The 26,784-nt window shown below is 46.6% G+C and overlaps 1 protein-coding gene across 1 annotated transcript in view; it reads left to right on the plus strand.

Moving 5' to 3' along the window:
- The window catches only part of LOC142775416 (uncharacterized), a 39,428-nt gene extending 12,901 nt beyond the window's left edge, over positions 1-26,527 (plus strand). Inside the window, exons 2-4 of the mRNA XM_075876814.1 lie at positions 23,137-23,660; positions 25,767-25,831; positions 26,407-26,527. Coding sequence (XP_075732929.1) covers positions 23,137-23,660; positions 25,767-25,831; positions 26,407-26,527 — 710 coding nt within the window. The remainder of the gene's footprint in view (positions 1-23,136; positions 23,661-25,766; positions 25,832-26,406) is intronic.
- The last annotated feature ends 257 nt before the right edge of the window (positions 26,528-26,784 follow it).

Below are 26,784 nucleotides of genomic sequence, written 5' to 3' on the forward strand. Positions count from 1 at the left end.
CCGTCACGTACTCTCCTGTTCCGAAGTCAACAAAGGACGTACGCAGTTTTGTGGGCTTGTGCTCCTATTTTCGACGGTTTGTTAAGGACTTCGCCATCATTGCACGCCCACTCACAAACCTCCTGAAGAAGGACACCCCGTTTTTCTGGGGCGCTGATCAAGCCTCCTCTTTTTCCCAGCTCACGACGCTAATTACAACACCGCCGATTTTAGCCCATTTCAATCCATCAGCTCCAACCGAGGTTCGCACTGACGCTAGTGGGCATGGCATCGGGGCAATGCTAATGCAACATCAACGCGGACATGACCGTTTTATAGCATATGCAAGCTGCCTGCTATCTACTGCCGAGCGCAACTATTCAATCACGGAACGTGAGTGTCTCGCTCTTGTGTGGGCAGTCGCCAAGTTTCGCCCATACTTATACGGGCGTCTATTCCGGGTAGTCACCGACCACCACGCGCTATGCTGGCTGGCCTCACTCAAGGATCCAACAGGACGCCTCGCTCGTTGGTCCCTACTATTACAAGAATACACGTTCACCGTAACGTACAAAACAGGGCGGTCACATCAAGATGCTGATTGTTTATCACGCTACCCTGTGGAAGAGGCTGCCCATACTGACACCTTTCCAGACGTTCTGCCTGTGACGCAGCTACTCAACCTTGGCCAAGAACAACGCCTTGATGCTTCCCTGCGAACCATCATTGACAAGCTTGAGTCAATGCCTCGCGACGCATCTCTACAAATGTTCCTGGTAAAAGACGGCATCTTGTATCGCCGTAACCTCGATCCATATGGCCATGACTTGCTCCCCGTCATACCAGCACATCTTCATGCAACTGTTCTCAACCAACTTCATGACGCTCCTTTGGCGGGCCACTTGGGCGTCTCTGCACATACGACCATGTACGCCGTCGTTTCTTTTGGCCTGGTCTTGCCTGCTCTGTTCGACGCTACGTCGCCGCTTGGGAGCCCTGCCAGTGCAGCAAAAAGCCATCTTCCCTACCAGCTGGATTCCTTCAGCCGATCGACATTCCCATTGAACCTTTTTTTCGAGTTGGCCTCGACCTGCTTGGCCCATTCCCGATCTCCAGCTCAGGCAGCAAATAGATCGCTGTCGCCACTGACTATGCGACACGGTACGCTATCACACGAGCACTTCCGACGAGTTGCGCAACCAATGTGGCGGACTTTCTGGTATATTATATTATTCTAGTACACGGAGCTCCACGCCAACTTCTCACTGACCGAGGCCGGACCTTCCTATCAGCTTTCGTTGATGAAATCCTGCGCTCTTGCTCTGCCAAGCACAAGTTTGCCACTTCGTACCATCCGCAAACGAACGGTCTTACGGAGCGCCTCAACCGCACCATAACCAACATGCTTTCTAAATACGTAGCGGCTGACCACCAGGGCTAGGACGTTCATTTGCCATTTGTGACGTTCACATATAATTCATCACGTCACGACACTGCCGGCTATTCACCATTCTATCTTCTATACGGCCGAGAACCCGCCCTACCATTTGACACCTTGCTGCCCTCGGTCACTGAGTATGCCGGCGAAGCCATCGCGCGAGCTGACCACGCACGCCAACTCGTCCGCAGCCGCCTGCATTCTTCACAGGAGCACCAAAGACAGCTCTACGATTCCCATCACCGAAACGTGCACTTTTCACTGGGTTCAGTTGTCCTCCTCTGGTCCCCCACTCGGCGTGTAGGGCTTTCTGAAAAACTGCTGTCACGCTACACTGGACCATACCGCGTCGTTCGCCAGGTGACCGACGTTACATACGAGATCGTCCAGCCGATTCAACGTCATCATCGTCACCTTCAATGACATCGTGCACATAGCTCGACTCAAGCCTTATCACCCTCCTTCTACCGCATCCGAGTTGCTCAAGCACCGAGACGGTGCTTCTACCGCCGGGGGGTTATGATACACAACAGCCGGCACAGCCTGTCTGCAAGAAAGAGAAAGACGACGTTGGTGGCTGGTTGTTGATGAATTGTCGCCATCTTGTTCGCCGAGCACGGTGCATCGTATTTATTTATTAAATAAGTTACCCGTAACAATATCGCACGATTACCCGGTTTTCTCAGATTTGAAAGCCGTCGCTCATGTGCTTTGAAGAATTTGCCAGCAGCCCGCCACAATCCTCAGTCTGGTGCGAGCCATCTATTGGTACGCCGCGAACGAGAACATAATCGGTCCCTCCCCGCTAAGCGCTCGCTTCGCGTCATTCACTCACCTGAAGTATTTTTGCACCATGCTCTTTTCCCACTTTTCATGCAAACGGAATGCGCTTGTGCCTCGTCCGCTAGCCGCTGGGGGATGCGTTGCCATTCGTAAAATTTTATTAACCATTTTTAAATGTGAAGAACTCTTTAACTAGCCTGTGCAACGCTGTCCCTCCGTGTGTCCGTATGAACGCGCCGCAACACGTTCCGCTTCCTGCAGGTGTTGGAGCGGTGCCGAGTAGCTCATACCGCTGCAGCGTGTTAGCGTCACGCTTCCCTCACAGTGCGCGCTGACGTCACTCCCTCCCTCACCTGCCACTTGCTCGTCGCAGCACACGAAGCTGCCGCCTCATCCATTCTCCTGCAACGAATGCCACTACCGCCACTCGCTCCGCTTCCGCGATTGCTGCTCACCACACCGCCGACCCGACGGTTTACGCGCAATAAACCTGACGAGCGCCTAACATACGCTTTGAAACATGTGTGTACGTGTCACCTCTCTCGCTTCACGCTCTCTACTGCTCGTAATGTCAGAGCGCACATCGAGTGGTGACACTCTTTCGGTTCGTTTGTCTGCGATAGAGAGGACGCCGGAAGACGGCGCTTTTTCACTCGCCGAAACATCGGCCGATGCGATAAAGCCTAACCTGGCCACATCTTCAACTGAAACTTCCAGCGCTCACCACCGCACTTGCATTAGTGCTGTTCAACCAGTGACGCCATCCGTGCGCATTGCTGCTGCTTCGCATCCCATCAGGGTTTCCGTTGGTTACATGGTGTCAATATTTTTTTTCTCAATTTTGATCGTGTGTTATCAAGGGTGATGATTCGGCTGACCATTTTCTCAGTAGGACGAAACTTCATCTGCACAAATAAAATGAATGGTTGAAGGTCGAGGCTCAACCTAAATAAAATGAACTTTTTATTCAACGCTTTGTACAAAAAACTAAGACAGAAACGTAGTGTGAAAGTGTCAGTCTACAAAAGCAGCTATATTTTACAACTGACATATGGACATAATGAGCAAACACTGGGTGTGTTCTAATACTCACAATAGACGGCTAAATAGACAGCTAAATGGGCGACGGCCATCTTAAGTCCGATTCCAATTCTCACGTACCTGGAAAATAGACAGCTTGAAGAAGACCGTATCGTAGCCAAATACGATGTAGGCTGATTTGCCGTCTACACAAGATGGCAGCTCAACAAACGGTTTGCAAAGCTTGGATACCATACTAATTCTCGTCAGCACTGAAGCAGACGCTTCTCCAGAGCCTCAATGAAAGTAACGTATAATTTTTTTATATTTTACCTTCAAAACAAACTAAAAAATAACAGTTACGTTAGTTTACTTTAGCTTTTTCTTCTCGACTTCAGGTGGCACCTCGAGACGCGTAGAAGACGTCCAGACGTCTTCCATTTCTCAGACGACATGGGCCCAATGCTGTCTTCTAAGATGTCTGCGTAGACTGTCCACTATGCGGTCTAAGAATCGGAACACAACCACTGATTCCAGAATATCCACACCAATAGAAAGATTATCAACAATCATGAGTAGGGTACGTCGTATTTGACTCAATCATGTTTGTTATTATGGCGCACATAATTTACTTACAGAAATAGAGTATCAAATGAGACAGCAGTTCAGTAGCACAGGGAGGCTTGAAGCCACCAGAAATATTCCTCGAGAGAACGTCGCTAGAAACAGAGTTTCGGCAATTTGACATGTCCTGGTCAAGGAAACAGTGTTGCTTAGAGAAAGAAAAGTTCACTTGTCAAAACGTCGGCTCCAGTGACATTCCTTGTAATGATTTCTAGAAGCGTTTTGTTCATCACATGCATTTGGGTGACAGTATTAGAAGTAAAGACTCACAACCTTTGAAGAAACTGCGGCTACACAAATTTCATGAACAGGAAAGAGTGCATAAGTACTCGACATCATTTGAAGCATATACCAAAAGTAAAAGAAGCGAGAACTAAGTAGCCGAGCCAACACAAATTCGAGTCTTTCAACGCATTTTCGTGACAGCAGCTTGGATGCCGTCTTGACTAATTAGTCTAGCGACACCACACTTCTGTCAGTCGAACCAGGCTTGCAGAGAGCTGGGTTTACTTATGTAGTTATGCAAACTCATAACTTGCTCAAATAATGGGTGCAAACAGTTGTGCTGACCTGCTACCACTAGGAAACCTGAAAAACATTCGCGGTGCGGGAAACCCCCATAATGGGCACGCCAACCAAGCGAGATAACTAAGCGCGATTCAACTTGTATTATCGCTGAGCGAGTGGCGAGAAGAAGCGGAGGAAAACGCTAGGAAGTCAAGTCAACCACTTACCGCGCTTCGAATGAATTAAAAATCGCGAAATAAAAAAACACACACACAAGTAAAAAACTGAGGAAAAGTTCTTCACATTGGTATCGAATTTCTTCATTTGTGAAAACTTGTGAAAGCCAATAATTGCGGACATTCACACCAACCTCGCTCTGTAATACCGGATCTTAGGATGCATGGCAACCCCTACGAACATGCATGTTCCTGGAAACTGAAACTACCGCTGAGTTTCCAGGGCTTGGTTGAAAGGCAAGATTGAATTTTTTTTCCTTCTTCACGATCCTTCCTATGAGCACTATTTCCTCCTTGCCATCTATTTCTGCAGAAAAAAAGCGGAATGCAAGCACTGTCTTAAGCTAGTCAAGATTTCGCGCTTTTCGACTACACGCACGCTATCTCCGCACAAATGCAGAAAACAAAGTGGAATGATTTTATCGTGCATGAAAGTCACGCGTGGCAACAAAGAGCGGCCATGCAGCTGCATAGAACAGGGTAGGCCACAATTCAGAACAGATATCTTTATGTATATCGACCGAATAGAGGGCTCATTTCATCCTTACGTCACGTGAACGAACTGCTGGCGTCACAATTGGTGCAGTAAAGACTGCAAAGGCCGGGAGAAAATAACGTCCACGTTCTTCGTATTTTCGCAGGTGGTCGAGAAATCTTTTAAAGGCCAACTCCTCCAATTTTACGACCGTGTCAAGGTAATGGAGTTTTTATGTTCATGAGACACTCTTTTCATGAGCCCGATAGCTGAAATGCTCAGGAAATTTGAAAAGATTTATTATGAGCAAAAATGTGCAAAACCGAAACCGAAACATGACCGGACGCCGGGCCTGCGTACTATTTGGTAAGAACCGGAGGCGGTATGCTGGTCCCGAGGGTGCGTAGTACGAAAACTGAGAAAGCCAGACCAGCGAAGCGCCGGCCCAATACCAAAGATGAAGAAAGAAAGCTTTTTAGTGCTATACCCGTGCCAAAGACCGACGCCGTCGCTTTGTGGACAGCACAATAAACGCTGTAGTGGCCGAAGTAGCGATGCCATCGGCTGAGTCACTACGGTTGGCATGCCAAACATGACGTCACACTGACAGTGTTGCCAATAACTCTGGCAAACAAGGTGAGCTTTTCGAGGCATTTTTAGAATTCATTTGCAAACAATCAACGCATCCCTCAAGCCTGTAATTTGGCATAAAAGCGGAAATGTGCAAAGGAACGTACCCAGCAAATTTCATTGAGATCCATTGACCTCGAAAAATGGCCGGAGTTGGCCTGTGCGGTGCCATTCAAAGCAGCATTTGGCGTATTATTGCGCTTATCCTGGGACCACTATCGCGCACATAAAAATAACTTCCGTTGAATCGATCTGAAGCAAGCCTAGTGCGCATTGCCTCTTTCCGACGTGTGCCCGTGGCGAAAAGGCTGAGAAAGCTTTACATTGAAGTTGTTTCTCCCTGTAGCATTCTAGTCAGAACATTTTAAAGCACCAACCGTTATTCTGTCACATTCACGCCGACGGCTCAGGTACGAATCATCTGTACACTCCTCGTGTTAGCATTGCGTAGCTCGAAAAAGACAAGTTGTCTCTTCCAAAAATCGAGCGCATAGTGTTCCTGATGGAGTTGGCCGCGTAATAGCCCGCAAGGCGGGATTGCGGTGTCAGAATGTTCTTGCAGTGTTTTCGGTGTCGAAGTATTGGTGACGCGAGGACACTTTTGCGTTGGGATCACACACCAGCATCGCACTTTCGATGTGTTTACTATGCGCCGTTGTTCTCACAATCTGTTGCTCGGCTCAAGCTCATTGTTACACGTGATCTCACCGTATAGAAATCAGTGCATAAGAGACAGGTCACGTGATGCTTCGTGTAAAGATTAGGTTATAAGAGCCACGAGTCAACAAAAATATCGTGGTGCGTGCACTCACCTGCGTTCAATACAGGGACCCTGGAAGAAGGGTGAGGGGCCCGAAGGATTTCCTCGATGGACAAACCGAACGCCGGCTGCATTATGGGTATCCCTGAAAAGCAGTAGAAAAAAAAATACCACAAGCTCGAGCCTACTCCTCCGGCAATGAACTTGCTAACTGCTATAGCGGCAAGTAATTGCTGTTTTTCGCACACGTGCATGCAGTGCCTATGCCCACTGTGGAAGATCGAACAGGAATAGGTTGATATGCATTACTATGAGTTTAGCAATGAAGAAGAGTTTTTATCGGCAGAAGTGGTCGTGCTTCCACGGCGTTCCGAGTGTATCGGTCACCTTAATAGAGGGCACGGATAGAAAATCTAAAATCATAATTTATTGCTTGAATGTAAGCGCAAAAAATGACAAGGACGAAAAGAAGCTACACAAACAAGTCCGCATCACCATTACCGTTAATAATTTGCTTTTTAAAGGTATACAGGAGGTGCTAGAGGAGGGTGAAGTCCCTCATCGCATCGCAACGCTTTCTCTGCTGCAGTATTCCATCGCGGAAGCACCAGAGGTAACCAGGATGGGCGCATTCATGCCATGGGCGTCGGTTGGGAGTTGCAAAAGGGGCACTTGCCCCCCTCAAGCCTAACTTGCACTTACCCTCACCCAAGCTACACCAGTGCTCTCCCCCTCTATCGGACACGATGCAACACTGGCTTGCACCCTGCGAGAGAATCATGCCGACGACCATGATTCATGCTGCTCAACCTTCTTAGAGAGGTAAAACTCCCACGACCAAGTACGAAGTGGGCAAATTCTTTTCCGATTAACTGCGCTGCCTGCACGACGGGGGATATGGCTAGACCAGGCGTGTGTACTGAACGTCATTGCCAGAGTGCGGCAGCGACACCTTCTTGAGTTAGTTCTGTTCCGAAGTGACTGTTGGGAAGAATTTGTGGTTCCAGGTGAATAGTAAGAGCGTGATGGTAGTGAAAATGCGAGGCTACGTGAGAGTTTCAAAACTCAGCATCGTTAATCTCTGGCATATAGATGCCTCGATTCAGGTGTTTTCGGGGAAAGTCCTCTTCTAAAGAAGCTTTTGACAATATGCACGCTCATTTCAGATACATTTTTGGCGTCGAGACACTTTAACTTATCGAAGCAAGCACAGACGTATAAGAGGCTAAAAATCAATGTAATAAATTCAAGTTTTTACTCTCCTCAAGCTGTAACAGATAAAGTTTCAAAGTTTCAAAGTTTCAAAGTTTATTTGCAGGAAAAAAAACAGAATAAGTTAAAATAAATTAAAAAGAAAGTGAACATCTCAGCTGGAGAGGTCCAGCCAAATATTGTGCTAGATAGGTACGTTGGAGCGAGATCAGGAAGTCTACGAGAATGAAACCAGCCTCTATAAAAAAATTCATGGCATATCAATGGAGTGAATGATAATGAGTGGGGCGAATCTGCCCGTCCGTGCGTCTCTCTGTATGCCTGTCTGTCTGTCCATCCGTCTGTCGGTCCATTCGTCCGCGCGTCCACTCCTATCCCACTAGAGCACCGATGGACGCTTCGCCCCACTCATCATGAATCATGGATATGCTGTGAATTTATGATAACTGCGCCATCTAAGCCATCTATCCTCTTTAATCGTTGCCTAAATATATATATATATATATATATATATATATATATATATATATATATATATATATATATATATATATATATATATATATATATATAAGGGAAAGAAGTGTATACCTAAGGGCTCGTTTTTCCGTGTTTTAACACAATATTAATGAGATCTAACAGACAGTAATGCCAAGGAATGTACAGGGGAAGTTATTAAAACCAATAGAATGTAAATGAGAAGAAAGAAAAGTGGATGAAAAAATTACCAACCGTGAGCAGGAAACGAACCTACGACCTATATATATATATATATATATATATATATATATATATATATATATATACATATATATATATATATATACATATATATATATATATATATATATATATATATATATATATTTATTTATATATATACGAAGTAACTTTATTGATGTTTCGTTCGGCAGTGGGTTCGGCCTTCATCAGTCCACGGCCGAAACGGCAATAAAGTTACTTCGTACGTGTCCCTATCGCAAAAGCCAGTGGCGATTACTGTACCAGTGTGGCGCTGACACTGGGACACTGGCACGCTGGCGCTGCAGACTGGGACACCAATTACCGACTGAAATCTGGCTTTTAAACTAAAAAAATAAAAAAAAAACTGTGTGAGGCCAGATTCTAACTTACTATACCTCAACACATCACACATCCTCAGTCTGATATGCTAGCCACTACACCACACCTGAAAGACGAGAATGAATGTATTTTTTTCATCCTAAAATTACTCCAGGTATCCAACATTTTGATTTTGTCGCTTACATACGCAGTGTTTCGTCTCTTCGTGCTCGCACCAAACATGCGATTTCAGCTTACTTTTTGCGGGTTGCCTTGCATAACATCGATTTGGCATGTTTTGCAGGAAATCTTGTAAGCGAAGCTGCAAACATGTTACGGCAGTCGAAGTGACTTGCTATGCGGTTAGTCATAACTATGTAGAAAGCAGCGTTTACCTGAACTGCTCAAAGAACACGGTAGATTTCGTCCCTCGATAATTTGGAAGTATTTTCTGTTTTCCTCGTTTACGTTACGCGTACGACAGCCGCAGCACTTCACTCTAACCGAAACGAACATTAGGCTTAGGGCCGTCGATCGTGTGCCATGGTTGCTGCGAAGATCGTGGATATTCAGTTATTTATAGTCTAATAACCATTAAAACGTAGTTTCGATCATAACTGACCCATGGGTGGTCATATGTTTACCTTCGACTACACAAATCAGAAGCTAAAAGCACCGAGATCGGGCATTGCAGCGGAGAACTGCTGCCAGGACGTGCGGCTTTCTGCGGTGCGAGCCGGATCGACCCACTGCTAGAGTAGGTTGATCATCAGACTGATACTACTGTCATGCTGTGTTGCGAATTATCAGTTATATCGATGCCGTTTATGAAATACACTGACAAAACTCGATCAAACTTCAAGGAAAGCGCATCCGCGCAAGGGGGGGGGGGGCACCAGTGGGTGGGCTGGAGTTTTTTTTCACAAAATTCTCGCATGCCACCTCCCCCCCCCCCCGAGCAAGCATAGTCGTCAAAACACGACGCATAAGTTCTGTGCCTCCCTGCCTCCTTGCAGGAACACAATTGTCGTTGGTGCCCCCCTCCCCAGCAAAATCCTGGCGGCGCCCCTGACGCACGCCCTCGACTTAAGATTTAAGCGTACTCGCGCATACATTGATTGCCTAACTGAAACTAGGCCTATATATGTGGAGCACATAGATAAAAATACCACCAAGTTCGGTTAAATTTTACATGCAAAATTTCGCGATTCAGTATGAAGTCTTACAGAAAGTGCGCCGATCGCGCCTAGTTTCTTGCAATGTGCCGCTAATGTTCTCAGTGTGCGATAGAGACTGTACAACGTGACCAGTGCCTCCCAGAGCACTGGGTGACACTAGCCACGCTGTACAGTGTGTCTCAGTGCCTCCCACAGCGCTGTGGTACACTGGGACACGCTATACAGCGTTTTCAGTGTCATCCAGCGCACTGAAACGCACTGGCAAAACACTGGAAACGTTTTTTCGATATATATATATATATATATATATATATATATATATATATATATATATATATATATATATATATATATATATATATATATATATACCTTTTTTGCACAGTACTCAGCAATACCAGGATCATCATTCTGTCCAACAATATTATGTATGCTCGGCATTTTCATGACCCTTAGCAACATCTATCGCAATCGATTCCGCACAGTGACCACGGTGTTGTGCAAGCTGCATTCAGCTTGACATCACGCCAGATAGAAAATCTCAATGTAAAAAAAATTATTTCGAAATGCTCGACAACTCTGAAGATTTCAGGAAATGCTGAAGTTTGATGATTGATTGATATGTGGAGTTTAACGTCCCAAAACCACCATATGTATATGAGAGACGCCGTAGGGGAGGCCTCCAGAAATTTCGCCCATTTGGGGTTCTTTACGGGAACCTAATCTGAGCACACCGGCCTACAGCATTTTCGCCTCCATAAGAAATGCAGCCGCCGCAGCCGGGATTCGATCCCGCGACCTGCGGGTCAGCAGCCGAGTGTCTTAGCCACTAGACCACCGCGGTGGGCGGCGCCCCGAAATTTTGTGCTCGCGAAATATAGTGTCGAGGCCACTGTGCATGCGTGAAACCCAAACATGGTTGAGGTCTTGCGTTGGGGACGCTGTGTCTCGAATATAGTGAGAACCCCTAAGCCTGCCCCAAAATATTTGCGTCAAACTAACATCACAGCACCTACAGAAGCGGCGGCCTTCGGTCAAGACTAGAGTGACCTAAAATAGGTGGAGCTTCAAATGTGCCACAGACCGTATTCAAAAACTCTTAGCTCCTGCTTGACCAAAAGAGAGCAGACGCAAAGGGCTTTGAGGTTCCGTACTTTTGCAGCCCCTGTTCCGAAATTTTCCTTAACGAAGTTTCATGTTGATCACTTCCGGGTTGTTTATATGAATGGAGCTTCCAATGCAAAGCACATATATTTGTGCAAGAGATTGTACAAAAATATTTGGGACTCGGCGAGTCTAGTCATAAGGAAAGTTTTTGACTCGAGTGCGAACTTCCTAATTTAACGCAGTGTCTGGATGAAGTACAGAAAACCAAGATAAATCATTCCATTAAACTGGCGACGTTAAATTGACAGAATTTCAATCCAAACTTGCAAAGCACAGCGGAAGGGCCAAGTATATCAAAGGTGTGTTGCCCGCTCCATGAGTTCGAGAGAGAGAGAGAGAAACAACATTCATTTACGCATCCGGCGTGCGGGAAGTCACCGGCCACGCAGGGCGCGGGTATTCCCTATCTGAAGACTATGGCTAATAGAGTCCTATAGTCCCAAGGCCTAGATCTTGAGGACGTTGTGCTCCGGCTAGGCGTTGGATACTCGGGCTCCTCCGCTCCCGTTGTCCGGGGCGTCGACTCCCTTTCTCTTCTGCTTCGCCAGGGCCTCCTCAAGCCGCTGGATGGCCCTTCGTTGCGTCGTTGAGTCTTCGGAGCGCATCCATGCTCCCACCTCTTCGGGATACGTGGCGTCCTGGCCCTGCCCGTTCCTATTGTTCGCAGCACTGTTACACCCGCCCCACATGATGTGGCGGAGGGTGGCTAGTTCAAATGGTTCCCAGCCCACATGAGACGACAACTGGCTCCCGACATCGAGATCCGCAACGAGGAGGCGGACGCTGTGGCCTGTGATCTCATCACGTGCCGGACCGCGGCAGCCCGTTTCCCCGAATCCAGCGGTGAAGAACGTGAAGAAGACCTCGATCCCCTCACCGACTACGGAGGGATCCTGGCGGCCCACAGAGAGGCCAGGAGAGCCTTTCCGCTCCCGCATCGTGAACTGTCACGTGCGGAAGCAGTGAAGCTCCGACAATTGCAAACAGAATGCGTGCTAACGCCTGCATTGGCCCGGCACGTATGCCTCGACATTGTTTGTGGACGCAAAGTGTAGCGTGTGCGAGCGTGAATCCATGGGTTGGAATCGCAACTTCTCGTGTGAGGGCGGTTCAAATGCCTCTGTTTTTCCCGAAAACATGAATACTAACACTAAAATGTCTCTCCACAAGTTCTCGGGAATAGACGGCTACAATATGTCACAGAAGTTTTTGAAACCCGGACTTTTTAAATGAGACACCATTTCCGTTATCCTATTTTCGCAAAGTACAGGAGGCGATGGAAAGAAACACGAGCATCGTGCCATCTATATACTCCACTGTTTCGCATTATTTTCAAGTTATTGTAGTCTGCATGATAAAAAAAATCCAACATAGTCATCCGTGATAAAGTGAAGAATTAGTGTTGCGTCTTTTCATTCCTACCAAGGGAGGAGCGTGATTAAGACAGCGCCCATGCGGTGCTGTTCACATTTTATTACCATTCCCACGTATACTGCAAACTTGAGCATTTGAACGCCTGTTATTCGCGAAATGCGCTGATTCTGCGAAGGAGAAAAAATGTTTTGCTCGGCTACATAGCTTTGTTCCCAAACACGAACGGGTTTGATTGCACAGCCTTACATTCAACAAATGAACTACGTTTGTACTGGCCAGGTAGGTTGCTCTCGTGCTCTCTTTCTCTGGAATGGTATATTGTTTTTCATGTATCAAAAATTATGCGTATCATAAATATCTGAAATGCAGTTAAATTACTGCATACCAATGCTCTGCTGTCAGAGTACATCAGAGATACCTAAATACACCGAAAAATACTCCAAATCGGACAAATTCAGGAGAGCATTTTAAATACGTGCAAGTGTGATAAATGCAACTGCCACCGGCGAAGCGCAGCCCCACTTCACATCGAAATTATGGTTCTCGGGGCATTCCACCAGGAAGAGCTGAAGCTAACCAAAGCAGTGAGTTTCTGTATAACTGCATTTTCAAGCTATTATACGGGGACATTAAGCAAGAGCATGGTTCCGTTGAAGCAAGTTGTATGCCATAATGTCAGACTGCTACAACCCAAAGCAGTTAGCACCTTTTGGGGCGTCTTTTTGCCTCACACACATAATCATCATTAGGCTTCATTTCTCCCATAAATTGGCGCTCACCGCTTTTCTATCAAGAATGCTATATTCTAAAGAAAGCTTATGTGCGTTGTTTGGGGTATAAAAACAGCGCAAAAATCGAGACAAGCACTGAAGAAGAGACGACATGGTGCTGATTTCCGTGTGGCTTCTTTTGGAAAGTCTGCACTTCTAACGTGTAATGTGACACGATACGACTCCCAGAAAAGAGTATAGTGACCCCCAAAGAGAGTTGACGCGCCTCTTTAAAAAATAGTCGTACACGTGGCAAGCCACAATTCTCAAAAAGGTGTAAAAAAACTCTCTTTTTTTCTCTTAAACTATCAGAGCGTCGTTTAGGACACCGAATTATAAAGCTCCACGGCAATGCAATGAAAAGCACGCGAGATAGGTGACAACTGCCACTCTGAAGCCACATGGACACCGCTCCTTTTCTATTTAGGGTGATGCGTCATTCGAAATAGCTCAACCTTCTCAACTTCAGTGCCAAGACGTGAAGTTAAAACTTCAAACAACCAGCCAAGCACTCTACCATGCTCACGTCATCAAACGGCAGAGCAGGATCCACGGACGAACACTCTAAGCCAAAAGGGAGCAACAGGGGTATAGGGGTTGCTCCTTTCAGAGAGCAATTGCATTGCCACTCCCATTAATCCCCTAAAAGGAGTAACAGCAGAGGGAGTAACCGTTGCTCTCCTTCCAGTTCCTCCTTCGGGGGATGAACAGTTACTCCCTCCAGTTCCTCCCTGCAGACCAACAGTTACTCCCACCAGTTGCTCCCTGCGGACCAACCATTACTCCCACCAGTTGCTCTTCTAAAAGCAACAGTTACTCTTTACCGTTCATCCCACGTGTTCGCAGTTACTCTCTGAAAACCAACTGCACATGCTTCCAGTTACTCCTTGGGGAAATGACTATTTATCTCGAGTATGCTTGTCACACCCTTAATACATGGCGAGAGCTCCTTGGAAGTGCACTGCTTGGGTGCTTCTAACACAAAAAGTGGACAATATTGAAAGGAAAATATATGCTTTATTGTTCTTTTTATGAGGCGACGTGTGAGCACACGTAAAAGTAGACTTCGCCACACCACAGCCAGCACTAAACAAGCACCATAATACATCAAAGGTTTTCTGCGTCATTCGTGGAAAAACAATCTTGAATTTGTAGCATAGGGCAGTCTGTGTCATCATTGGTGAGAGATGGGCAACTTCTCCAATGCTGAAGGACTCAAGTTTCGCAGCTGGTGTTTTTATCAGGCTAGCACAGCGGAATGTCACCACAGGCATATGTGAAGCATCTCATTGCTGCAAGAAAAAAAAATAGAAGTGTGAGGTTAACCATGCCAGAATCAATACATAACAATGAGTCGCACAGACTGCAGCAGCGCTTACATTCTAGGATGTCTACTGCAAAATGAAATGTGAAAAAAAAGGAAGGTTCGGCCAAACGTTACTTGGCAAGCCATATAAATGCTGATGTGGTAGACTCTTTTCGCATGATGTCTCAGACAGCAATATTCTGGAAGAAAATGTGCAGCACCTCAACAAGGCATATTTGTAGCAGTTAAAGATACCATTAGGTTCAGTTAACTTGTGTCCTATACACAGCTGAGTGACATTTCTATGAGCCCGTTCACCAAAGGGCATTCTAAGTGAGATCATGTGTGTGGCAAATAACACGTACCGTCCGCTCATGTTAAAATACTTATTTAGCTCGTGCACATAGTTGCTCTCCATTCTACTGTTCTATCATACGCTGCTGCGTCTTGAATTGTGCAATACCTGTAGGCACAAGCCAAGCATGCAAAGCTGCTTGAAAGCAACCATTTGCAGAGGCCCCATGATAATCTTCAGTATATTTCTTTGTACCTGACGCAAACGGCTCGACAAAACTATAGACAAATAAATGTAGACCGTGCTACCTTCAAAAAATGCATTAAATTTAGTAAACTAGGGTGCATTTGTTCACTCTGTTGACGAGTCACAGCCACGAGATATGTAAACGAAGCAATATATCTTAAGGCATGCACAGATATTCTGATTCTTTGTTTGACAGTGTCACAGATAGCTTGCCAATACATATATATCAGAGAGCAACAAGATGTGAAGCTTTTATTAGTTCAACGTCTTGTTGGTTCACACCCAAACAGGTTACTGCTCTGTTAGACAAATTGGAAGAAGCGCACCATGGTTTCCAAAAAAAGCATTATTAGAAGTTAGCTCCTGGTGTGAATGTCTGCCTGTTTATTTTGTACTGCCTTCTACATGTGCCACAAAGACATTTGTTGAGGATGTGCTACCAGCCAAGCCAAGATCGCATACTTGGTCAATGTGATGGAAATACAAACATTAGAAACACTGTTACCTCTAGTAAGAGCATAACATTTCAGCATCTTGGAACAGCAAGAAGGAGCACAAGAAAGTTGAGCCCACTCTTGCAGAACTTTGAATGCGAATTTTTCAGAGTGGGGGAGATCAACATGCTGTGGCACTTTTAAACCCATGAAACATCTGCAGAAAACAGGGTAAAGTCAAGTCAACAAATGCTGTTATGAAGGCCTGCGCATGGACAGCTTTGTGAATCTAGGCCCAAGCGTTATGCTTTGTGCAAGCCAAAATCCATGTAAATAGGGAAAGCGTACTTTTAGGAGCACCAGCGTAAACAAATCTTGGCAGTTGGCTTTCTAGTACAAACAGCAATCCCTGCAATGAAAACAAACATTTTATCTTAACGGTAACAGTGTGAGCACACACACAGGCCAGCAGAGCCATGTCAAATTGTCAGTGCCAGTGTAACCATGTGGCATGATAAACTATTTTTTGGCCAACACATGCACAGTTTGCCCCTAAAAAGCGATGCTTTCACATACGTAGTACAAAAAGTCTGCACTTACCAAAATTCACTTGCTTTCTGTACTTTAGCATCATTGGGAGCATCTTTATCTGGAGTATAACCAAATTTGTGTCATATCCCTGAAAAAAAGTAGTAAAAGACATGCATCAAATATTGTTTCATTTGGTAGCAGTGAAGTCAGGTTAAGAACAGCCAAGTGGGAATCAGCCTAATTATGTGCATGCGGCAAATCCCAAACCGCGTTATTGAGGTTGTCGAAATTCTCGTCGATTGGTATTAACGTCAATATGTGGCTTCAACGGCATGCCAAGTTTTCACAGCGCATAAAAATTTCATGATGCAGAATAATGACAACGTTAATGAGAACATACAGCATTTATGATTGTCTTTTACAATATTCAGTTTTGCGAAGGTTTTGCATGACTAAAGAAATCTGAAAGATTTGGGTCATTCCTCCTCCAATTGTTCTGTCCATATGTAAATTGCTCGCTTGATGGTGCGCTTTTAAAATAGTACGTTCAGCGCAGAGGTGAAGCAAGTGACGCAGTGATGTGGGCAGATTTTTTTTTTTTTTTGGCGTGCGGGGAGGGGGGGGTCCGCTTATTTTAATTGGAGGCCGGGCAAGCGAATAAGGTCGTCATTATGGGCTCCCTACGACCGGCCTAAAAAAATTTTGTGCGCAACCGCCTGGTTATGCCAGTGAAGTGATGCGACAATGGTTTGTTCACTTACTGATTTACATACGCTTTACAGCTCTGAAAAATGCAGCCCAAGGCCCCAACACTCAGCCGTTAATGTTACATAAAGCCAATGGTAGAAAAGTGACAGTATGAAGGCAGCTACAACCCCGCCCCAACGGTTTTTCAAGCGAGGTAGTGTTGCCGAAATGAACTTTTAACTGCAAAAGTACACTGGCACTGCAGTTGTGACAGGGGAAGCAAGAGGGTATGCAGGCGGTAATAATAGAGGTAATTTAGTCCGATACGGCTAGCAATGGATACGGTAAGTAAGAAAGAGCAAATCACTTCTCTTTTAATAGCGCAACCACTCAACAATGTATTGTAAGAGCATTAAATGTTGCTTGAAATGCCACTCATCTGCACGCTGATGCATGCACAGTCCTTTGTCCGACGAGCGAACAGGCTTGCAGATAGCTGAAGACGTGTTTACGATGTGTTTGTTCCACCCAGCAGCAAAATCCACAACAACTTCACGCTCCATAAAGATAAATATACACTAACCTTCATCACGAATAAGTAGAAACGCAAATCTGCGACACACACACACGATCAAAACATAGCCCACAAGCTCGTATGTCCATGTGCTCGCCGACCACAGACCATATGTATACCAGTAGTGCGAACGCGAACCTAGTGGCGCCGAAAAAAAAAAACGTCGAGCAGTGGCAGCACAGGCGTCAGCGCAATGCTTTCAGTGTGCTCTCCTAATACACTTATAAAGAAAAAACTGAGGTACACTAAAACTCATTATTAATTATGAAATATTGAGTGTAAATTTTATTTAGTGCTAGTAAACATAAACACTGAATAAAAATTACTTTGTAAACTACATCGCGTACTACACTAGCGCCACACTTGTCGTGCGGGCGCAGATGGCGCACATTTGTCATTCTGCCCTCAAACTACACGGTGAAGCGTGCTACTAAGTGTACGGCTGATGAAAAACGTGTCTGGGTCCGCTTTTTTTTTTCTCCGATATATCTGGGGGGGGGGGGGGGGGGCTCCTTATGCACGTGTTTCGGTGCTTGATCGACTTTGACGCCCTTCCTTCGCGGACGAACGGCGTGTCTAGGCTTTTTTTTTATCGTTGTTTTGCACGTGTCTCGGCGTTCGGTCCGCTTTGACGTGCCAACTCTCCATTCTGCTGCTGCGTGTGTATACTTGCCGTAGCTGTAATCACAGGCCTTCTGTGTTCCGCCAGCGCTGCTATCTTATTATCTGCGGATGCTAAAATAAATCACTGTTTTGGTTTGGTGAAGTTTGGCACACAGAACAAACAATAATCTGGCCCATGAATGTCGATGTGGGCGGCATGCATATTTGTGTGTGGTGTCCTGCCGAGGAGTAACCGTTGCGTGACGAGAGCATTTACAGCGGTTCCTCCTTCCGTTGCTCCCTTGCAAACTTAAGATGAATACAGTTGCTCCCCCATTCTCGAACAAGTCGGCCATCTTGTTCCGCTTGGTCTTTAAGGAGAGTAACAGTCGGTCTGAAGGAGTAAAAACAGCCGTTTCTCCCATTTCGGCCGTTTTTGGCTTAGAGTGAAGGACTAGTTGAGGACGCACGCCAGTTGGTGTTGTTCTGCCCTGACATATCACTTGTATCCACACCGCGAGAAATAGACCCAATTTTGTTTGTTTTGTTTTGTCACCTATTGGCTCATATACCCACAAGGGGGACTGACCACACTGCAGCTTAAAATAAAATTTAAATGCTATGACATGTAGTTTGAACACTCGGCGTGCACCAACTCATCGTAGTCACTGTTGCGGCACCAGATTATGGCACATGCGCCCGATATGGAGTGACTGTAATATTCACACAAATGACTGCTTTATAAAAATAACAAAGCAATAAAAATCAAAAGGAGAGAGGGAGAGGGACGAGACAAACGTCGTTGTTTTGAGAATCTAATTTCGAATAAGCGTCGCTAATTCAGAAAGCCCTTCGTGCACTCGGGCCGCGTCGTGGGCCCTCATAACCAGCCTGAGCTGATTATATATACTGACCCTTAGCTGATCTTTAGCTGATCAGCAACCTGCGGCTGCGGCCCGCGAAACAGTAATATGCAACCCCGGGCACGGCGTCAAAATACCCCACCCCCATTTCCCGCTGTCGGAGAAAGACCTTGAAGAGTGTTTGTTGGAGGGAAACCTTGAAGCAGATATTGGCAAGTCGTCACCGAAAGTCGCATTTAAAAATGTTTTCTTGCAACCGGTGTTCATAAGCAGCGATATTGCGTCATGCGTACAAAAATTAACGTGCTCTCTATGCCAGTTTTCGACGTCATTATTGCCGATTCACCGAATTTTTCCTCATTGATTCGAAATTTGCCTTCCCCATTTGAGCTTCATCTAACTCAGCCATCCAAAAAAAAATTGTCGACCCGCAACACATCCAACGAGTGCATCCAACGAGTGCCGATACGACAGAATGAAAGATTGGGAACAAGAAGCGGCGCATGAACTCGCACAATGGTGGAGCGGCTCGTCTGTCCCAACGCACGGCGGCTATCCATTGCTCCCGTCGCTCTTTCTCATAAAGCTTGGCAATAAATTAGTAAAACCGTGTTGTGTGCGAGCTTTTGTAGTTGTTGAGAACTCCACCCAAGATCAATTATTAGAAATCCCTAGAAGTATCAACACCCCCCCCCCCCGCACACACACATACGATGAACGTTGCTTTTTTCAAACCGACACGGAAACGCTAAACCGCGGTGTGACTCGCACATCGACGTAAATAACGGTGGTCGCCTGCTTACTTTCCCGAGAGTGATGAGCAAGTTCGCCAACTCTATGGCGCTTCCATCGGCGCGCAACACAGGAATAACTGGAGAGCCGCATTAACACTCCTCCAGCAGGTGGGCTTCCAAACTGTACGAATTGTCCACACTGTTTACTCTTTCCACCACGCGGGCGCCTGGCCGAAGACAGAAGCAGTGCGCAAATGGTCGGGGGGTTTGCATTATATAGGCGAGAGCTTGTTCAGACGGGTCGTCGATGGCGTCAGATTTTATGCTAAAGTTCCCTTCTGCAAGCTCTCCATGTACAGAGTGCCTTTTGCTATCTCCCTCGAAGAACAGTCTTTGGCAATATGTCGAGAGCATGTGGTCATAGGATTGTCAGTCAATCGGATGCATTTTTTCCTGTACGAGCAATAATTTCGCTGACGCCTCAGACATATGAGTGAGTGGTGTTTCTGTTGTGTTGTTGATTCACGGGCCGCACACGGAATATGTCGGTGAGCGTTGCCGTGTTTTCAGATTAAAGGTTCTTTTGGACCTGTCCTTGGTTGGTACCAGGTTAAGGTGACGGTACCACCGTCGCCATCTTGCGAGTAGTTCCTGCTTGAGCCACGAGAAGACGCCACTAAGTCACGTTTGGAAAAAAGGGAGGAAAATGCACTCTCCGCTGTCGTGGCATGCAGTGGCGAAGAGCCTGTTCCTGCTGGAACTAATCCATTCTTTTCGGGGGTGCTGCTGCTCCCATATCTCCTTTGAAACGTTTTAAATGTGCATGACGCCCCCCCCCCCGCTCCCCAATAACAACAACAGGAACAAAAAAAAAAGGCACGGACCCGAGAGCCTTTGTACTCCCATGCAACTGTCCGGAAAAGAGGTGCCTCTCTCTCTCCTGGTAAAGTATAACTATTCACAATAGTTAGAAAAAGAGTAGTTCTCGAGGAAGTTCTTCAGTGGCCCTGAATACCGGCAGTGTTGGGTCGCATGGAACAACGCCGACCTTGTGCACGTGCATAGTAATTATAGATTTCTCCACTGTCAGCAGCTTTGGTTCGACTGTGAATGTAGTGTGAGTGTCGCGCATGGTCCGCTTGATACTTATGTCGCTACATTCAGAAGCTACCCAGAAAGCTCCTTTCCATTACTTCCTGGCTATCATTACACAAAGCCCCTTTTCCGTGCCTTGCAGTGAGCCAAAAATGGTGATTTTGTATGCATGAACGACAGAAGGGCTTTGCCTTTTTGCTAGCGAGAACACTATGAGCCTCATGCATCCCAAAACAGATGTATGGGGCGCAGGTGGCTATCCGCCACGGCCCAGTAGAAAAATCTCGTAGGCCTGGTATTTTTCGGGATAATTTGCAAACGACGCCAGGTGCCCTTCAGTTCGCACCTGTCGCCGCCCTGTGCAACGTTTATAGAAGCTGTTTGGTCTTCTTACTCCCCCAAAACATGGCGTCAAGTCACCACCACTTGCACCACTTCGCATGCGCAGGCTAGTCTTCCGAAAAAAAGTCCATTGTTATCCTAGTTCAACCTGCGTCAGGTGAAATATTCAAACACACATACACTGCCAGACACTCATCACCTCCCTGTGATGGGAAACCTTCAGATAATGTCCTACGGGCTTCAAAAATATGGGGAGGCAAGGTCCAGTTCTTTGTGTCCTTCAAAAACGCTTCTACAGTCACCTGAGTACAAAGGCGAGTAACCAGGCAATTCCTGGAATCTTTGGCACAATAGCCTAACCTGCTGGCTATGCATTCCTGATGTACAGTGCAACACGCTTTATTCCCTTCTTCCTTTCTCTCTCTCCTTCTCTTTCTTTCTTTTTCAGCAGGATTTAGCCACTGAAGTCTAAAGAAGTCCATCCGTGTTTTGGCGGCTTAGTTATGTTTAGAAGCGCCACTTTTGACGAACGTCAGAACTGACGTGAAACAACTTGATGTTTTTTTTTTGACAGATAGCGCCACCGTCAAAAAGTGTTTGCGAGCTTTATTATTTTTGAAAAATCTTTTGTTTCAAGCACCGCTTCGTAAAGTTAGTGAGTACTGGTGATTACAAGACACTACATGGTCCTGCTAATGTGCAATACTTGTTGTGAATTAGCCTACAAAAGACAAGAAAAGGAAATTTGCACGAACCTCGCAAGCAGAAAAATGAGCTAAATTCACTGCTGTCCTACAATTTTTCTAATTAACTTACGACAATTTTCTCTTCATAGAAACCTAGGGAAAGGCTTGCTGATTTATTATTGAAGATTTCAGAGTTTCAGCTTGGACAGTTTTGTCCCTTCGTCGGTAATGCCTGACCAAGTAGCGCCATAAATTGCCGTATTGAAGGAGTAATAATTCAAGAACTGTTCATCAGAACACAAAACAACTTCGCGTACACATAATGTACATTGTAGCCTGGAAACACATTCAATATGGTTGTTCTGTACAAAATAGAAAAAAAGTTATTTACTCATAAACTTTCATTCTTTTGCCCATTTTTATTAGAGCGTGCATCAATTTCTAATTGCTTTACTGGCAATATCTCTTCATAGAAACCTTGCATAACGCTTCGTTAAAAGGCTCAGCAAATTTCATTTCGTTATGTTGGACAGTTTTGCTGCACTGGCAGTACAACGGAGGCTTGTACAGCAAAAACGCTGTTTTTTGCTCACACTGTTTTAATTGCCATGAAATAACACTCCAGACTACGCGAAAATACTAGTTGTCATTAGAAAGCGGAGAACGTAATCTTTCTAATGCAATAGAACTCATATTCTTCCATTGAGCAGAGCAAGCACAGTGAGCCAGTAAACAACGACTAAAATGGCGAGCTCTTGCCACTGGAGTGGGACCGCCACCTTAAATAGCGTTTGCTTCTGATTTGCTTAAATGCGCACGCCACTACTTGCACTTGTGCTTCTTTACTCTGGCGTTATTGACCGACTGGACGGATATCAGGGGGAGGGGGGGGGGGGCAAAGTGCGGCACTCGAGTCGCCTTTTTTTTTTCTCGTGGCAGCACACTGACTTATCGCATACCTCTTGCCCACTGCGAAGGGTGATACTGACTACTGATACTGATACTGAAATCCAACGATGCACTTCGGGCAGTGTGATTCATGAACAGCTATGTTTCCGCACGACGCCCTCGCATAGAGCGGACCGTGTCAATACGCGGCTAAAAGTGAGTGCCGATGCTGCTGTTCCTTATCGGATTTTCTCCGCCGTGGTGGTCTAGTGGCTAAGGTACTCGGTTGCTGACCCGCAGGTTGCGGGATCGAATCCCGGTAGCGGCGGCTGCATTTCTGATGCAGGCGGAAATGTTGTAGGCCCGTTTGCTCAGATTTAAGTGCACGTTACAGAACCCCAGGTGGTCGAAATTTCCGGAGCCCTCCACTGCGGAGGAGGAAGGAGGAGGAGGAGGAAGGGAAGAAATGAAAGGCAGGAGGGTCAACCAGACGCACGTCCGGTTTGCTACACTGCGGCGTCTCTCATAATTATATGGTGGTTGTGGGACGTTAAACGGCACACATCATCCTGGACGGCGAGACGGTGAGACGGCGAGAACGTGCGTCTCAAGGCTATTGGCGTACTATCAAAAATAGGAAAGCGCCGTGAGCACAACCTGTCGAGAGAGGAGTGTAAGGCGATCCATGCGCTCCGAAATGATGATAAGGTTGTCATCCTCCCGGCCGACAAAGGGAACGCAGTGGTCCTGCTCGACAGGGAGGCATACAACGACAAAGTGCGAGACCTGCTGGACAGTCCGGCCTACGAAGAGCTGACGAAGGACCCCACACCAAGTGTCCAAAGGGAAATGAACAAGCTCCTGGCGGATATCTTTAAAGCGCACCCGAAGGCGAGAAACACATACCTCCAGCTCATCTGCCGGAACGGCTCTGCACCAGGATTTTACGGGCTTCCCAAGACCCACAAGCCCACAGTTCCGCTCCGTCCTATCGTGGATTTTACAACATCTCCACTCCGGGCGCTGTCCAAGTATCTCCACCGGACTCTCGCGCCGCTCGTGGGGCAAACACCAACCCACATACGCGACGCCAGCCACTTCTTGGAGCGCATGAGAGATGTGACCATGAGCAGCGATGATTGCTTCGTCTCGTTCGACGTCGTATCCCTGTTCACCAGTGTGCCCGTAGCACTAGCGGTATCTAGCGCACGAGCAGCGTTGAACCAAGACGAGCTCTTGGATGAAAGAACCTGCCTGGGCGTCGACGAACTGTGTCGCCTACTGGAATACTGCCTCAAGGGGACGTATTTCAGCGTCAACGGGAGCTTCTACAGACAAGCCAGCGGGACCGCTATGGGAGCGGCGATCTCCGTTACGGCTGCGAACCTCACAATGGAACACATAGAAGAGACGGCACTGGGCTCCTTTATTGACAGGCCGAAAGTATTTGTGAGGTACGTGGATGACTGTTTTTGCATAATAAAGAAGGCAGCAGTAGACAGCTTCCTCGAACATCTAAACTCCATCGACCAAGCGATACAGTTCACGGTGGAACGAGAGCGAGACGGGGCGCTTCCGTTTCTCGATGTTTTAGTCAGACGACAGGGCGAGCGCATGACCTTTTCGGTGTATAGAAAGCCAACTCACACCGGCAGGTATTTGCATTTTTCGTCCTGTCATCCAACTGCCCACAAAGCTTCAGTGGTTTCGGCACTCCTCTCACGTGCACGAGTAATCTGCACGTCGGAGGGTGAGAGGAAGAAAGAAGAAAAGAGGATTGTCGCCGAGCTACGAAGGAATGGCTACACAGAAGCGTTCATCCGCCGGGTGTCACGCCGTTTGTCGAGACGACAACCACCGCACCGCGGAAAGACACCTGCAAGCGACACACCGCCCGACCCCCTTTCCGCCCTGGCCACACCACCGCACACGAGAGAAACGAAGACGCCAAGCAACCGCGTCGCCATTCCATATGTGCCGGGCATAAGTGAACAGCTCTCGAGAGTCCTAGGAAAAGCCGGGGTCACGGTAATCCATAAACCTGTTTCGACGCTCGCTCGCTTGCTACCGCGGCCGAAAGACCGACCTCCGAGGGAGCTACACCCGGGCGTTGTCTACAAAGTGTCGTGTTCTGGGTGTCCAGCCAGCTACATAGGCGAGAGCAAGTGTTTCCCGGAAAGAATGCGCCAACACAAGAACGACGTCAGGAAGATGGAAGTGCAACGTAGCGCTCTGGCGGAGCACTGCGAGAAGCACGACCATAAAATTGACTTAGACGGCGCTTCTGTTATTGAAACAGAACCGAATTTGGGAAAGAGGCTCTTGCTCGAGTCTTGGCACATTCAGCATACGCCTGCCAACGTGAACCGCTCGCTGGGAACAATGCCTTCGGTGTACGTTCACGGTCTCCGAAACGTGGTGGAAAGGGAAAGCCGGAGCCGTGGTGAGAGAACACGACGCGACGACACTTCCATGACCAAGACAGTCACCCCCTGAGGAAGGGACCGAGTCGGTCTCGAAACGTCGGGCTCTTTTTGAACTGTGGCTGGAGCAATTTCAATTTTCTAAACTTTTCTACCCAGCCAGACAGATTGCTGTCAAAATGTTTACGTTTAAATCATCCTTATCGGATTTAATATCTACGGTTGAACTTATCAATGGTATCAGTTCACTGCAGCAAAATTAACACTGACATACATCTTAAACGTGTATCAGTCTAAGATTAAAAAATGCTCGTTTTTCCAGGAGGCAAATAATGATTAGATAAAATCTAAGACAGCTAAGATTTTCCTCCGATAAACAGTGGTGTGCGTATCTCGGCCGTTAGAAGTTACATTCACCTGATTACACTGTAGAATTCCGTACTTGAAATATTACTTATATAAAGCTGTGCTCACGGCGTCTTCTTTATGTTAATTTTACAAAGAAATGCAAATAACAGATCACTGTTTTTAATTTTGTCGCCAATACTTTTATCAAAGGAAAGACACGTTGGCAATCCAAATGAAAATTCGGGATTAGAATTTCATGTTGAAATAAGTTTATCCTCTGGAAGGATTACAATATAGGTTATAGTCGCAGGGATATCTGCTCTAATGTGTTTGCTTATATAACGGAACGAAAATGATTACCTTGTTAGTATATTCTTATTCTTTCTTATTTTCGGCTTCGCACCCATCTGAGAGTCTGATCAATTGCTTGGTCTTTGTTTTCAATAAACATTTACGCGCCCATTTTTTAGACTTAATTTCTGGTGAATGTTTTCAGGTCCATAGTTTTCTACCTGGAAAGATCCTGCATGATGCTCGGCTCTTGGCTGTTCCCCATTGTGGGTGAGCGCCATCAGCGAAAAAGAATCATCATCATCATCATTATCATCTTTCCCTCCGAGACGCAACAGCAGCAGCCTTGTGTGTGGAGGGCTCAAGCGTGCTCTAAAGGGCCCTTTAACTTTCGGCGCAGCGGTTGCGTCAACCAGCAGTGGCGACGGAAGTTACGATTTCAAGTTGACTGCGTTAAGTTGGTGCAAAAAGCGAGCATTCCGTCGTTGGTCTCGCTTCACGCCACGTCGCCTAAGCGGTCGCTTATCTCCACAATATACTGCAAAATCATAGCAGGCCAACAGCTGCGTTCTAAATTCGCATTTATTTGGTATGAAAATAAACAAAAATATGATTGCTTCAGAACAAAATGTTCAAGCCAAGACCGGGCACTTTTATCAATGAATATTTTTTTGTCCAAGACACTTCCGGCAATACCTGAACACCATGTGGGATATGAATACAATCTCACTTTAGCCACATGAAGTTAGCAGGTAAATATTTTTTTCTTCCTCCGGTATCACCTCAGGGCTTCCAGTTGTAATCAGAGCTTCGCTTGTCGTCAGAGCTTCATCTAATGTCTTCAGGCGCTTCGTGTCCTTGCCATGCCCCACACGCCTACCATGTCTTGTTGAAGAATCTCTGCTGGTGGCCTTGCTTGACTTGAAACGCCTTCCTTGGCGGCCCAAGGACGTGTGGGCGCAGTGACGCTTTCTGCCTCACTTTGAGCGCAGGCTTGTTGTGGCCGAAGATGAAGAGACAGACCGGGCTCAGCGGCGGCTTTCTCGGCGTTTCTTCTTTCTCCCGCGACTTTTATCGGACCTCGTAGTCGACTTTGCAAATCTTCGGCATTTACGCGCGCGTCCACGCAGGCGACTGCAGGACGAGCTCCGTGATCGACTCACGTTCCTGCTGACATGGCCACGCTTCGGAGCATCGCTAGCCGCATCGCTAGCGCAGGTGGA

The sequence above is a fragment of the Rhipicephalus microplus genome, chromosome X, assembly GCF_043290135.1.
Source record: "Rhipicephalus microplus isolate Deutch F79 chromosome X, USDA_Rmic, whole genome shotgun sequence".
Taxonomy (NCBI): domain Eukaryota; kingdom Metazoa; phylum Arthropoda; class Arachnida; order Ixodida; family Ixodidae; genus Rhipicephalus; species Rhipicephalus microplus.